The sequence below is a fragment of the Prionailurus viverrinus genome, chromosome D1 (genome assembly GCF_022837055.1).
Source record: "Prionailurus viverrinus isolate Anna chromosome D1, UM_Priviv_1.0, whole genome shotgun sequence".
NCBI classification, from domain to species: Eukaryota; Metazoa; Chordata; class Mammalia; order Carnivora; family Felidae; genus Prionailurus; species Prionailurus viverrinus.
In genome coordinates, this window is record NC_062570.1 from 9,755,816 (window position 1) to 9,771,826 (window position 16,011).

General features: G+C 40.6%; 1 protein-coding gene across 13 annotated transcripts in view; it reads left to right on the plus strand.

Moving 5' to 3' along the window:
- The window catches only part of LOC125146655 (uncharacterized), a 35,595-nt gene that overhangs the window by 9,606 nt on the left and 9,978 nt on the right, over window positions 1-16,011 (plus strand). For 9 of the 13 annotated variants that reach the window (XM_047823374.1, XM_047823373.1, XM_047823376.1 and 6 more), the window contains 5 exons: window positions 1,375-1,526; window positions 8,893-8,979; window positions 10,448-10,594; window positions 11,019-11,216; window positions 14,014-15,020. In XM_047823374.1, coding sequence (XP_047679330.1) covers window positions 1,375-1,526; window positions 8,893-8,979; window positions 10,448-10,594; window positions 11,019-11,216; window positions 14,014-14,166 — 737 coding nt within the window. In that variant the 3' untranslated portion in view covers window positions 14,167-15,020. Of the gene's footprint in view, window positions 1-1,374; window positions 1,527-8,892; window positions 8,980-10,447; window positions 10,595-11,018; window positions 11,217-14,013; window positions 15,021-16,011 lie in introns of those variants that run through there. The other 4 variants (XR_007144830.1, XM_047823368.1, XM_047823369.1 and 1 more) reach the window with 4 other exon arrangements.

The following is a 16,011-nucleotide window of genomic DNA, read 5'->3' on the forward strand; positions in this document are numbered from 1 at the left end:
GGCCGGCAGGCCAATTCCAGCCAGCTGTCTGTTTTTGTGTGACCCACAAGCTAAAAATAGTTTTGCATTTATAAATGATTGGGGTGGGGGAAGTCAAAAGAAGAATAACATGTGTACGGAGGGCTTTGCAGTTTGTCATGCGCTCTCCTCACTCTTCGGATACGTTAGCTCCTTTAATCTCTACACCAAACCAGTAAAGTAGGTACTTTTACTCATAGAGAGGGAAGCTGAGGCATCCCAATAGGTCCAGTGAGTTGTCAAAAATCAAGGAGTTCAGCTGGAATTCAGTCCCGCAGCCTGTGCTCTTAACCTCCCTACCCATGTGGACAATTATCCAACGCTGCAAAGGCACTCCCAAAAGGGGGTGCAGGCGGTATATGGTGGTGAGTTCCCAGGAGGACACATCACTGCGTTTCAGAGAAGGAAGGGAAAGCGCCGTGGGAGAGGGAGGCCACACTTCCAGCCCAACGATGGGAACGCTGAATTTGAACCCCAGTTTTGCCTCTTGGTCAGCAATGCCTAAAATACTTATTTTTTGGACCCTTTACAGAAAATGTTTGCTGACCCAGAACTCGACTAATTAATTAATTCCCCCTCCTTTGGGGGGAAAACTAAGAAGAGTGTGAACAGAGAAGTGGCTTCTCACCCACACTTCAACCTCCATTGTCTTACGATGGTATTGACTTTACGATGTTGAAAGCAATTTTTCATGCATTGTCTTATTTACACCTGGTAACCCAAACTCTAATTCTGTAAGATGGCGAAAGATTATTAACGTACGTTTTATAGATGAAAGGGCTGATGTTCAAAGAAGTTTAGTGTCTTTCCCAGGGTCTTCCAAAACCTGGACCAGAACTCAGGTCTTCTAGCTACTAGCCCAGGATTCTTTGCTATGCCATGCTACCCAAGCTTTTTTCATTGTCTTCTCAAAAATAAAAAGATCATACAAAATGCTTAAATACCCAAGGCCCATTAGACACAATCTGTGAGGAAGTAAGATTATTTTGTTAATAGAGCTAGCATTTACTGAGTGCTTGCTATGTACCATTCCCAGTTCTGAGTACATTATATTTAGTGCTCCAAACAACCCTATGAAACACGTAGAAGAAAATTGGTTGCCATCCTCTCCAGACCCTCATCTTTTTGTTGTTGTTCTGGGCACCTCTGTTCCTATTGACTGAGGCTCGCTTGCTTTTCCATGAAAATGGGCAGGAGGATCCAAGCCACAGTGTACGTATCTGGCATGGGTGGATGGACCGATCGATGCAAATATACCTTTTCCTAAGCTGAATTGTGTTGTTGTTGCCCTTACTAAAATCATCACTGTACAGAAAAATCAGTGGAGTCGTTACTGTGTTCTCTTTACCTCTGTAGCCCCAGAAAACTGTTTGCAGGATGTCCCGAAACCTCAGACAATGCTGAAGGAAGAGCTTATCGCTGTGCAAGCCACAGACCTTTCTGCCAGGGAGTTTGTGGTTTACCAGTATGGCCTCTCCATCCTGGACCTCCTCACCCCCCAGCTTCAGGTAAATCTGGTTTCCTGCCTGTCTATGGAGCAATCATCATGCAGCCAAGAAGGTCAAGGTGACCACGAAGGAGGCTTTCAGGTGGTAGATATACCTTAGGATAAAGCAGCTGGAACAGAGTACTTAGTAATCTCTCTTTTAAGAGGACTGATAGAAGTCATTTTACCAATCTACAGTCCAATGTCTCAAATGATGGTGAGGAGAATCAATTAAGTACTTTGTACATGCCAGAAAATGTTCTAATAACTTGCATGAAATAACTCATTTAATCACGAAAACCCTATGCCATACTATTATTTTTTTCTCATGTTTTTGTTCAAGTATAATTAACATACAGTGTTATATTAGTTTCAGGTACACAAACAATGTAGTGATTCAACAATTCTCTACACGACTCAGTGCTCATCGTGCGAAGTGTACTCTTAATCCCCTTCACCAATTTTCCCCATCCCCACCACCACCTCCCCTCTGGCAACTACCAGTTTGTTCACTATATTTAAGAATTTGGTTTCTGGGGCGCCTGGGTGGCTCAGTCGGTTAAGCTTCTGACTTCAGGTGATGTCATGATCTCGCAGTTGGTGGATTCGAGCTCAGAGCCTGGAGCCTGCTTCCGATTCTGTGTCTCCCTCTCTCTCTGCCCTCCCCTGCTTGCGCTTTGTCTCTCTCTCAAAAATAAATAAACATTAGAAACGTTTTAAAAAAAGAATTTGGTTTTTTTGACTCCTCATTGTTCATTGTTTTGTTTCTTAAACTCCACATATGAGTTAAATCATATGGTGTTTGTCTGTCTGACTTACTTCACTTAGCATAATGCCCTCTAGGTCCTTCTATGTTGTCACAGCAAGATTTCATTCTTTTTTATGGCTAAGTAATATTCCATGATAGAGATATATAGATATAGACATAGATATAGATATAGATATAGATATAGATATAGATATAGATATAGATATAGATACAGACATAGATACAGGCATCTATCTATAACTATGTCTATATCTACCACATCTCTTTTATCTAGTCATTTATTGATGGACGCTTGGGTTGCTTCAGTATCTTGGCTTATTATAAATAATGTTGCAAGAAACATAGGGGTGCGTATATTTTCTCAAATCACTGTTTTCATTTTCTTTGTGTAAAAATCCAGTAGTGGAATTACTGGGTCATATGGTAATTGTATTTTTTTAATGTTTGTTTATTTATTTTGAGAGAGAGCAAGAGAGTGTGTGATCAGGGGAGGGACAGAGCGAGAGGGAGAGGCAGAGAGAATCCCAAGCAGGCACCACACTCGGTGCAGAGCCTGATGCAGAACTCGATCCCACGCCGCTGGGATCATGACCTGAGCTGAAAACAAAAGTCAGACGCTTGACCAACTGAGCCACACGGGCACCCTGGTGATTGTATTTTTAATTTCTTGAGGAACCTCCATTGTTTTCCACAGTGGATGCACCTGTTTGCATTCCCGCCAATGGTGCACAAGGATTCCTTTTCTCTGTGTCCTTGTCAACATTTGTTATTTATGTTTTTTTATTTTAGCCATTCTGACAGGTGTGAGGTGGTATCTCATTGTGGTTTTGATTTGCATTTTCTGGAGGATGAATGATGTTGAGCATCTTTTCATGTGTCTCTTTGGCATCTGTATGTCTTCCTTGGAGAAAATGTCGATTCATGTCCTCTACCCATTTTTAATCAGATTGTGTGTGTGTGTGTGTGTGTGTGTGTGTGTGTGTGTGTGTGTTTGGTGTAGAGTTGTAATGAGTTCTTTATATATTTTGGATATTAACCCCTTATCAGATATATCATTTGCAAATATCTTGTCCCATTCAGTAGGTTGCCTTTTTGTTATGTTGATGGCTTCCTTCACTGTGCAAAAGCTTTTTATTTTGGTGTAATCCCAATAGTTTCACTTTACTTTTGTTTTCCTTGCCCTAGGAGACGTATGTAGAAAAAGGTTTCTATGGCCAACATCAAGGAAATTACTGCCTATGTTTTCTTCTAGGAGTTTTGTGGTTTCAGGTCTCACATTTAGATCTTTAGCCCATTTTGACTTTATTTTTGTGTATGGTATAAGAAAGTGGTCCATTTTCATTCTTCAACATAAGTTGTCCAGTTTTCCAAACACCATTTGTTAAAGAAGCTTTTTCCAATTTTATATTCTTACCTCCTTTGTCATAGATTAATTGACCATAAGAGTATGCGTTTATTTCTGGACTCTCTGTTCCATTCCATTGATCTATGTGTCTCTTTTTATGCCAGTACCATACTGTTTTGGTTACTACAGTTTTGTAGTATATCTTGAAATCTGGAACTGTGATACTTCCAGCAATGTTTTTCTTTTTCAAAATTGCTTTGGCTATTTGAGGTCTCTTGTGGCTCCATAGACATTTTAGGATTATTCATGCTAGCTCTGTGAAAAATACTATTGGCATTTTGATAGGGATTGCATTAAGTCTGTAGATTGCTTTGGGTAATATGGACATTATAGCAATATTAGTTCTTCTAATCCATAAGCATGGAATATCTTTCCATTTGTTTGTGTCATCTCCAATTTCCTTCATCAGTGTTCTATAGTTTTCAGAGTACAGATCTTTCACCTCCTTGGTTAAGTTCATTCCTAAGTATTTTACTATTTTCAGTGTAATTGTAAATGGGATTGTTTTCTTAATTTCTCTTTACACTACTTCATTATTAGTTATAGAAATAGAACACATTTCTGTATATTAATTTTGTATCCTGTGACTTTACTGAACTCATGCATCAGTTTTAATAGTTTTTTGGTGGAGTCTTTCGGGTTTTCCATATATAGTATCATGTCACCTGCAAATAGTGAAAGTTTTCCTTCTTCCTTACCAATTGGGATACCTTTATTGCTTTTTCTGGTCTGATTGCTGTGGCTAGGATTTTCAGTGCTATGTGGAACAAAAGTGGTGGGAGTGTATATCCTTGTCTTGTTCCTGATTGTAGAGGAAAAGCTCCCAGTTTTTCACCACTGAGTATGCCGTTCGCTGTGAGCTTTTTATATACAGCCTTTATTATGTTGAGGTATGTTTCCTCTAACCTACTTTGTTGAGGATTTTTATCATGAATGGATGTTGTACTTTTCCAAATGCTTTTTCTGCATCTATTGAGATGATCATATGGTTTTTATCCTTTTTTTGTTCATGTGATATATCACGTTGATTGATTTGTGAATATTGAACCACACTTGGCACCCCTGGAATAAATCTCACTTGGTTGTAGTGAGTGATTTTTTTAATGTATTGTTGGATTCGGTTTGATAATATTTTCATGAGGATTTTTGCATCTATGTTCATCAGAGACATTGGCATATAGTTTTTTGGGGGTAAGAGTTGTAGAAATTTTTTCTGGTATTGGTATCAGGATAAGGCTGGCCTCATAGAATGAATTTGGAGGTTTTCCTTCCTCTTATATCTTTTGGAATAGTGTGAGAATAGGTGTTGCCTCTTCTTTAAATGGTAGAATCCATGTGTGAAGCCATCTGGTCTTGGACTTTTGTTTGTTGGGAGGTTTTTTTTTTTTAATTATTACTGATTCAATTTGATTGCTAGTAATCAATCTGTTAAAATTTTCTATTTTTTCCTGTTGAAGTTTTGGAAGGTTATATGTTTTTAGGCATTTATCCATTTCTTCTAGGTTGTCCAGTTTGTGGGCATGTAATTTTTCATAATATTCTCTTATAATCATTTGTATTTCTGTGGTACCGGTTGTTGTTTCTCCTCCTTTATTTATTTGAGTCATTTCTCCCTCCTTCCCTCCCTCTTCATCTCTGTATATTTTTATGAGCCTGGCTAAAGTTTTATCAATTTTATTGATCTTTTCAAATAACCAGATCCTTGGTTCATTGATCTGCTCTAATTTTTTAGTCTCTATTTCATTTATTTATACTCTAATATTTATTATTTCCTTACTTCCACTGGCTTTGGGCTTTGTTTGTTATTCTTTTTAAAGCTCCTTTATTTGCAAGGTTAGGTTGTTTGAGATTTTTCTTGGTTCTTGAGTGAGACCTGTATTGCTATAGTCTTTCCTTTTACAACAGCTTTTGCTGAATTCCAAAGATTTGGGACCATTGTGTTTTCATTTTAATTTGTCTCCATATTTTTTTTAATTTTTTCTTTTATGTGCTGGTTGACTCATTTATTGTTTAGCAGCATGTTATTTCGCCTCCATATAGTTGTGTTCTTTCTAGATTTTTTCTTGTGATTGACTTCTAGTTTCATACCATTGTGGTCAGAAAATATTCATTCTATGATTTCAGTCTTTTTTAATTTTTTGAGACTTGTTTTGTGGCTTTAACATGTGATCTGTTGGGGAAAATGTTCCATTTGCTCTTGAAAAGAATCTGTATTCCATTGTGTTGGGATGAAATATTCTGAATGTATCTGTTAGATCCATCTGGTCCAATGTGTCATGCAAAGCCACTGTATCCTTGTTGATTTTCTGTCTAGGTGATCTATCCATTGATGTAAGTGGGGTGGTAAAGTCCTCTACTACTATTGTATTACTTACTATTGATTTTTTCCTTTATGTCTGTTAATAGTTGCTTTATGTATTTTGGTGCTTTCATATTGGGTGCATAAATGTTTACAGTTGTTATATATCCTTGTTGGATTATTCCTTTTATCATTAGGTAGTATTCTTCTTTGTCTCATGTTATAGTTTTTGTTTTAACATCTATTTTGTCCAAAAGAAGTATTACTACCTTAGTTTTCTTTTTGCTCCCATTTGCATGATAAATGTTTTTCCATACCTTCACTTTCAATCTATGTCTTTAGGTCAAAGTGAGTCTCTTGTAGGCAGCATATAGATGGGTCTTGCTTTTTATCCATTCAGTCACCCCATATCTTTTGATTGGTGCAGTTGGTCCATTTACATTCAAACTAATTATTGAGGGTATACAAGTATCTGTGTTCCCTGCCAGAACGTCCAAAGTAATTATTGATAAATATGTACTTTTGCCATTTTGTTACTTGTTTTATGATTGTTGTGTAGTTCTTCTCTGCTCCTTTTTTCTCTTACTCTCTTCCTTTGTGGTTTGATGGTTTTCTTTAGTGATGTGCTTAGACTCCTTCCTCTTCTTTTTTTGCCTATCTATTATAGGTTTTTGATTTGTGAATACTCTTAGGTTGATATATAGCATCCTATGTATATAGAAGTCCATATTAGGTTGATGATCACTTAAGCTTGAACCTATTCTAAAAGCACTAAAATTTTACCTCCCTCCTCCACATCTTATCTATATGATGCCATACTTTACATCCTTTTACTTTGTAAATACTGTGACTGATTTTTATAGATATAATTGATTTTACTGCTCTTGTGCTTTAACCTCCATACCAGTTTTATAAGTGATTAATCTATTTTTATTATGTTTGTATTTACCTGTGCAATTTTTTCTTTGCTAATTTTTTTACTCCTGATTGTGGCCTTTTCTTTCCACTCAAAGAATTCCTTTTAATGTTTGTGGTAAGGCTCATTTAGCAGTTATGAACTCCCTTTACTTTTGTCTTTCTGGGAGACTGTTTATCTGTCCTTCTTTATGAATTCTAGCATAGATGGATAGAATATTCTTTGTTGCAGGCTTTTCCTTTTTAGCCCTTTGAATATATCCTGCCACTCCCTTCTGGCCTGCAAAGCTTCTGCTGAAAGATCCACTCATAGCCTTATGGGGTTACCCTTGTTAGGTAATGGTTTTATTTTCTCTTGCTGCTTTTATTTTCTCTTGCTGTTTTCCATATTAATTAGGATGTGTCTTGGTGTAGACTTCCTTGGACTGATTTCACTGGGGGCTTTCTTTGCCCCCTGGGTCTGGATATCTGTTTCCTTTCCCATCTCAGGGACATTTTCAGCTATTATTTCTTCTAATAAGTTTTCTGTCCTCTGCTCTCTGTCTTGTCCTGCATCCTCTGATCTGTTCTTGATTTCTTCTGCTGTATTTTTAATTTCAGTTATTGAGTTATTTTTCTATTATTGGTTCTTTTTTTAATGATCTATTTGTTGAAGGTCTCACTGAGATCCTCCACTGTTTTCTCATGTCCAGTAAGTATCTTTAAGACCATTCCTTTGAATTCTCTACCAGGCACATTGCTTATTTTCATTTCATTGAGCTCTTTGCTGTGGTTTTTGTCCTGTTCTTTCATTTGGAATATACTCCTCTGTCTCTTCATGTGTTTTGTTCCTATGTATTAGGAAAGTCAGCTAAGTCTCCTGCTCTTAAAAGTAGGGGCCACACGAAGAAGAGGTCCTCTAGTGCCCTAAAGTAAAATGCCCCCTGTTTAGCAGACCAAATGCTTCGGCAGTATCTCCTGTGTATGCGGTGCGCACCCTACTGTTGTGACTGAGATGTGTTTGCCTTCAGTCCATTCAGCTGCAATGACCCACTTTGCCTGTTGTGGACAGGGTTTGGTCCCTGTACTCTTAAGGGGCTAGTCTGGGGCCGCTTTGGGCTTATAGTTGTATCAGACCAGATGCCTGCCCTCAGCTCATTTGCCAAGGCTTTAGTCACACTTACCTGTAGGGTGCGTTCCCTGTGTTGTCCTTGAGAGGCTTTTGTTGGTGAGACCTGCAGTCAGACCAGGTGTCTGCCCCCGTCCTCTGTTAGGGTTGCAGTGACTCTGAACTACAGGGCTCTCTCCTCATCCTGCCTACTGTGAGATTTTGTTGATAGGTGGGATTAGCAGTCATTTGAGACGTCTGCTCCCAACCCTTTGCTGGGGCTGCAGTTGAACTGGTGTGTGGTTTTCTCCCCGTTTCACTGGGGGTTTCGTTCCCAACCATGTCCCCACCCCTCCTACCGTTTTTGATGTGGCCTCCTCTCTATGACTAACTGTGAAGAGTCTGTTCTACCAGTCTTCAGGTCATTTTCTGGGTCAGTTGCATTGATATGGCTATTATCTAAGTGTATCAGCGGGATGAGGTGAGCTTAGGATCCTCCTACTCTGTCATCTTCCCAGGCTCCTATATCTATTTTTTTTTCTCATTTTAAAAAGAAGGTGGGAAAATACAAAGTGGTTGAGTTAACTTACCCAACATCACACAACCAAAAGGGTAGAGCCAGGTGAGGACTCAGGCATCGTGCTTCACAGCCCCCATGCCTGACTGCCACCCTCGAGTTAGAAAAGTAGTAAGTTAATGCTTATAACTAGCATAAATATCGAACACAGAAATACTCTTTCCACTTTCCTTTAGTGTATACTGAATCTCCTTATCCTGTTACACTTGAAATTGATGTTCCAATGCATTTACTTCCCATTAATTTGGTTGGTGCTACAGAGCTGAGCTACATGAGAATTTTTTAGCAAGAGGATGGGTTTGGGTTTGGGTTTTATTTGTTTCTTATTCTTTTCAGGCTCCTGAAATCACCCTGCAGATTGCTTCTCATCTGCCTGCCATGGAAGCCTCAGACAATGCCTTCGAAGGCTCCTTCCTCTTTCAGGTGCTGCAAATTCAGCCCCAGAGGCGGGTTTGTAAAATTCTAGGGTCTAAAGAGATAGACAGAAGCAAAAAGAACAAACGCTATAAAACATTTTTCTCTCTCGAGTCCTGACATACTTTATCCCTCTTGGTAATAAGTCATTTAGTAAGACATAATAAATGTCACCACGTAAAAGCTTTCTCTTAATTAGTGAAATGGGTATGTCCCGGCTTGTGTCCAGAGAGAGAATCATAATGGCTTTGTGCCTGTTGATGAATCTCTGTCATCAAAGTCGGTGGTTCCAGACTGGTGTTTCCCATAAGAGTCATGGTTCCAGCCTCTGCAAATCCTGCACAATCAGCATCTTTCCGCAGAAAGGGATCAAAACTGTTCTTGTGCTTGCAGTTCCTCGAATATGTAGGATTAACAGTGCCTTGGTGGTAGCCCTAAGCCAGTATACACAGACCTGAAACACTGATAACGGTTCATTGGTGAACGGTGATTGTGAGAGGGGGCACTGCTAACCAATGCTAGAGGACTAGGATGCGGGTCACACTTGACCACTCGGTTGTTGGGAAAGTTAATTAAGACCAAAAATAACTCCCACACTGTACCCTCCAGGCATCATTACACTTGATCCTCAAAGCTATCTATGAAGTAGGCAAGAATTTCATCCCATTTTACTGATGGGGAAACAAACTCAGGATTCACCGACTACTGGAGTACTGTGTGTCCAGCATTTGGCCGCGTGCCTTACATGCATTATCTCATTTACGGCTTACAACATCCCAACCCTATTGGGCGACTACTCTTGTGACCTCCATTTTATGAGTTAAGATATTGAGACCCATTGAGGCCAAGTGATTTTCCCAAGCTCACAGTGTTATCAAGAGTTTAAATTCAAGTCCAGGTGTATTAGAACACCAAACTCGTTGTTTAACCACTATTCTGAGCTGTCCCCAGAGCTCATTCCAGAACCAGATCTCAAGACTATCTGACTTCAAATTACTTAATGCTTTTTCCAAGCCAACCTATTGCCTGAACAAGGGAGTTATTTCAAGTCAATTAGACAAGAGAGGATATTTGAGAACCTGATTACAATAAAGGCATGAAAGACAAAGTCAGAGAGCCCTGTCAGGCACTGATTCTCAAACTGAGGTCCTTGGACCTCGTGCATCAACCACCTGGGGAGCTGGGTAAAAATGGAGATGCCAAGGTTTTTCCTAAACCAGCCAATAGAACCAGACATTCTGGGGTGGGCCCCCAGAATAGTATCACTCCCTTGCGATTTGAACATGATTTATTCCGGGAGTTGAACTAAAGCAATAGTTTTTACCTCATCATCAGTAAATTTCCATTAAGCCTGGGGAGTCTCTGAATTTATGATTCCAAAAGTTAATTTAGACCACATGAAAGTAGGAAAAGAAAGAGGTAGTGGAGATGTTCCCTGAGGTTGATATCTCCGTATTTGGGTATCTCCTCTACTAAGAGCGCTGAAAACATACTGTTTGTTGGGAGAGAGTCTTTGGCATCTGTGGGAAGCTTCATTCTGCTGCTGATCCACTGCCTGGCCCACATCGCTGCCAAGGACTTCCACCAGGACTCAGACCCTGCCTTTCTGAGGTCATTTTACAAGGTATTTCTAAAATGCACAGGATTCTTTGCTTCTCTCCCAGAATGACGGATTTGTTAAGCTGTGCAACATTTCAAAGCTACTTAGGTCCCATTGTTGGCCTCTGGTTCCTACTGCCTGGCCAGGAGGAAGGTTTTCCTGATCTAATTTCCTGTGGCAGCCTATAACAAAATGCGTGTACCACTCTGTAAAAACTCAAAAAGAAGTGGCCTTCCTATGAGAATGGCATCACAGCTTTCTTGGCTATTTCCTTGCCAACACATAAGCCTCACCAGAATTGCAAATGACAGTAATAACCCACGGTAAGGGCAAGTGAAGATGATGGGTATCAAACCCCATCTTTCTTTCAGCTATTATTTTGAAGCTGTATAATAGTAATTATCTAGAATGGAACTGATTTGGCCCCCCTCACCTTTTCCTTGACCAGGGCTTGCAGGCTTATTTCAGGGAAGCATTCTCTATGGCGCTGCAAATGTCAGCGGTTTCCTGGGACGGTAAGCTTGACCGAAGCATAAGTGCTATTCTGCTGGAAGAGCAGCCCGTCTCTGAGAGAGGAAGAGATCTTCTCTCGAAACTCATTGAAAGGAAGTGTGAGTCTCACTTGGAGCCAGAGTCATCAGAAGAGGTAACTAACTTCAACTGGTGTAGCAAATGTTGGTTAAAGATTGACTTCTTCATGGACTAAAGGCCTCGGTGTCCGACCTGGTCAGATATTTCTGGCCTCCCCTGGTGGTACACTGCCTTGACACCCAGGCCGCTCCTCAAACCACATACCACAATATATTTTTTCATCCTGTGCCCTGCCAGGCAGACAGTAGGTATCTGGCTGTTTGAGTTCGGGGATTGCTAATGTGGCCCCATAGTTACTTAACTCATATCCCAGTAACCTATTTATCAATTTGCAGAATTCCATCTTTAAAACTACGGTGACTCAGTGACTAAATTTAGATGCCCAGGTGATGGCTTTTTTACCCAACTTGCAGTGTGCTCTTTTCTATGCAAGCCTGATAATGGTATTCTTAATACTGTGTTATTTAAAGTGCTTTTATGAGAATACCATCATATTTAACTATTAAAAATATCACAAAGTTTAAATCTGGGATCTTGAAATTGTTATCCTTCATGAAAGATCAGTTCACTCTTGAGTTGTATTTTTTTTCACATTATTTATATAAACCTTTATAAATTTCGGAGCATTTTTATGTGTATATTCTCTCATATATTCTCTCTCAGCCAGCAATCCTGCAGAATAGGTAGCAGACATATTTTTAGTCACATTTTGAATTTAAGGAGAGATTAAGCAATTTGCCCCAAATCACGAAGCTATTAGTAGTGGCAGATCTGAGATCAGATGCTAGATCTCCTGACTCCTAGTAAATGTTCCATATACACCTATCTATGATCAGATCCCCATTAGTTACCAATCAGAGATTTATTTTGTGCTCGTTGATGGTGATGGTGACAGTGGTCATCCAGACTCCAGAATCAATCACACCCTACCCCCCAGAGACCCCAGAGAATGCTCAGTTCTCTCTCTGCATTCACCAGCAGCATCTGACACATCTGATTACTTCCTTGTCCTCAGTACAATCTTGGCTTGGCTCCAAGGACCCCAGAGTCCTCTTGTTTGCCCCTACCTGTGTGGCTGCTCCTTCTCAGTCTCCTTTGCTCGTCCTGCCTCTTCTCCCTAGGCTGTTCATGTTGGAGGGCCAGGATTTATTCCTGTCCTCTTCTCTTCTCTGTCTTTATTTGCTCCCCTTAGGGATCTCAGCCCATCTTCAAGCTTCAAATCCCAACCATATGTCAAGGAATCTCAAATTTTTATCTCCAGCCCCGCCCAACTCACTAATTCAACTCAACTGCTTATGGGCCGTCTCCACTTCCGGGTCTAAGAAGCATCTCAAATTCATTATGCCCCCAATCTGTCTTCTGTCCAAACCTCCCCTACTGGAAACCTTCCCGATCGCAGTTGGTGGCAACTGTATTCTTCTGGTTTCTTAGGCCAAAGTCTTCCTTGAAACCTCTCTGTTACAAACACCCTGTAACTAATCCATCAGGAAATCCTGTCGCTCTACCTTCAGAATATATTCATAAGAGGACCACATCTCGTTGCCTACAGTGCTACCAGCGTAGTGCAAGCCCACATCATCTCACCTGGATTACTGGAATACTTACTAACTGGTCCCCCGATTCCGACCTTGCCTCTCCTCAGTCTACTCTCAGCACATTGGTCAGAGTGATCCTTTTCAAATGAAAATGGATCTGTTTAAAATCCTGCTGTGGCTCCCCATCTCACTTAGAGTCAAAGCCAAGGAAACCAAGTCCCCTTCTCTCTCACCGCCTCACCTGCTACTCTCCCCCTTGGTCACTCACCTCCAAACTACACTGTCCTCCTTGCTGTTCTTTACACACACCAGGTGCACTGCCCTCTGCCTGCAGCGGCACTGGTTCTCAACCAGGAGCGGTTTTATACCCCACAGGACATTTGGCCACGTCTGGAGACATTTCTGATTATCATGCTCCAGGAAGGGGGCTACTGCAATTAACTAGTGGAGAGAGGCCAGGGATGCCACTGAACAGCCTGCAATACATAGGACAGTCCCCACCACAAAGTATTATCCATCCCCAAATGTCAGTAGTGCTGAGGTTGAGAGACACTGGTCTAAGGAGTTAGAGCATGCCCAACTCCCTCACCTCTTCCAGGACTTTGTTCAAGTGTCACCTTCTCAGTGAGTCCCGCTCTGACCAGCCCATCTTCATTTGCAACCCTCTTTTCTCCTGTTCATCACCTTCTCCCTACTTGGCTCTAATTTCCTTTCTCCTGTATCACTTCCTAAACCTACTGTGTAATTTACTTACTTAACCTTGTTTAGTACATTTCTTCCCCTAATAGAACATAAGCTCCATGAGGGCAGAGATGTTTGTCTGTTTTGTTTCCTGATATAGCCCACATTCCAGGCTTTGAAGTAGGCTTTTAATATATTTACTATATCAATGAAGGGGTTTGTGTAATCCCTGATGCTATCTACTGAAACATTCCAATCTCACCAACCTCACCCTGGTAACTCCAGGGCAGGGAATAGCAGACGTTTATTACATACTTGTCACGTGCCAGCTGTTCTGCTGAGAGTTTTACACGCATCTCATCTATGCCCTTATAAGGTAGATGCTACTTTTGTTCCTAACTTACAGGTGAGAAAACTGAGGGTTAGGAGTGGTAAAAACTTGCCCACAACAGAGGTCATTGTGGAGCTGGAATGCTAGTCCTCTGTCAACCACCATTTAGGGAGAGGTCTTGCTTTTATTTTAAAAGCAGAATTGTATGTACTATGCTCAGATCCAGAGTCTGGCTAAGAATATCCACGAGTACTTAAAGGAAATGGGAGCAAAGGCATTAACTCTCTCCTCCACACTCTCCACAGTATATTAAGAAAAACAAGGATCTTCTCCTCTTCACCAATATGGAACATCTTCTAAAAAGCCTCATTGCTGCTGAAAAACAGATACCAAGAAAACGGAGAGATCAGAGTGAGGACGAAGATGAGGTGAGATGGCCTTATGATCTACAGCATTAAGACTGCTTTGCTCTACATCTTGAAACACTTCATCATGTGTTTGGAGCCATATTTGTAAGTGAAAAAGTCAGCAGAATGAAGGATTGGAAATTAATGGTGGTATGAAAAGCTACCTGATCAATCACCCTATTGAAGAGTTTTCCCAGTAGCGGGAGATGGTGGATCTTAGATCTCAGTTAGAAAGGAGCCAAAAGATTTCACCCTTTGCCTTCAGGTGGGTAAAGCCCTGAAGTGGGAACCGAGACACAGACTTTCCCTGTTCACCCAGCTGGACGAGAACAGGAAGTAACTAGAACTGGGTCCATTACCGTCCCATTCAGGGGTTCTCTTGTTATACCTTATGATACCTGCTGCTCTTGTATAAAAGGTGTTTGATCATAAGCATGTAAAATGTTATATATTTAAAAACCAACAAATATTTTGGCTCCAAATGACCAACACCAACACTTCACTAATACTTCACTAACACAACACTAATATCCATAAGGTATATGGATAATTAGCAAAGAGAAAAGCCCCAAACATCTTCATTTTTTCATGCAGCGTGGTGACCTTATGTGTCAAGATTGAGATCAGAAACTAGCAAGCTGGAAAAATAACTGAACACTGACTCCAGTCCTGGGCCCCAGTCTACTTTATTTAAAGTTATCACCTATGTCTTGGGTAAAAACTACCTTTAAAACTTTATTAAAACATAACACGGCTTTTAAAAGTGCATGTATCATAAACCCACTCCTCATGAATTGTCCAAAGTGAACATTTCTGTATAAGCAGCATCCACATCAAGAAAGAGAACATTGGGGCGCCTGGGTGGCGCAGTCGGTTAAGCGTCCGACTGCAGCCAGGTCACGATCTCGCGGTCCGTGAGTTCGAGCCCCGCGTCGGGCTCAGAGCCTGGAGCCTGTTTCCGATTCTGTGTCTCCCTCTCTCTGCCCCTCCCCCGTTCATGCTCTGTCTCTCTCTGTCCCAAAAATAAATAAATGTTGAAAAAAAAAATTAAAAAAAAATTTTTTTAAAAAGAAAGAGAACATCACTAGTTTCTCAGAAGTGTCCCCCATGTCCCTTCCATCCAGTCATCTGCCCCCCAGGAATTACCACTATCCTGACTTCAGACACCATAAACTGTTTTTTGCTTATTCATGAACGTCACATAAATAGAATCATAAAATATGGATTACTTTTGCTCAACATCGTGTTTGTGAGGCTTATCCATATTGTTGCATGTAGCTGTCGTTTGTTGATTCTCTTTGCTATAAGACCCCCATTGTATGGATTTGTCAAAATTTACTCTTTCCGATACTCATGTGCCTGTAGGTATTTTCCAGTTTGGGGTTATTATAGATAGTCTTGTGTACCTTTTGGTGACTATATGTGACTATACTGAGTCAGGTATTACTTAGAACTAGAAATTCTAGGTCTTAGGGTGTGGGTATGTTTGACTTTAGTAGAAACTTACAACTGGATGTCCAAAGTGACTGTCTAAATATATACTGCCAGCAAAAGATTATCAGCACTTAGTTTTTTCCATCTTTTTTATTTTATGCATTCTTGCATCCTTCTGGGTATGTGGTATTTTTGTTTTTGTTTTGTTTTTAGAGAGAAAGAGAGTACACAAGCGGGGGAGAGGAACAGAGGGGGAAAGAGAGAGAATCCTAAGCAGGCTCCACACTCAGTATGGAGCCCAGCATGGGGCTAGATCCCATGACCCCAGGATCATGACCTGAGCTGAAATCAAGAGTCAGATGCTCAAATGACTTAGCCACCCAGGCATGTGGTATATGATTTTAATTTGCATTTTTCCGGTGGCCATTAAAACTGAGCACCATTCCTGTATTTATACATCAT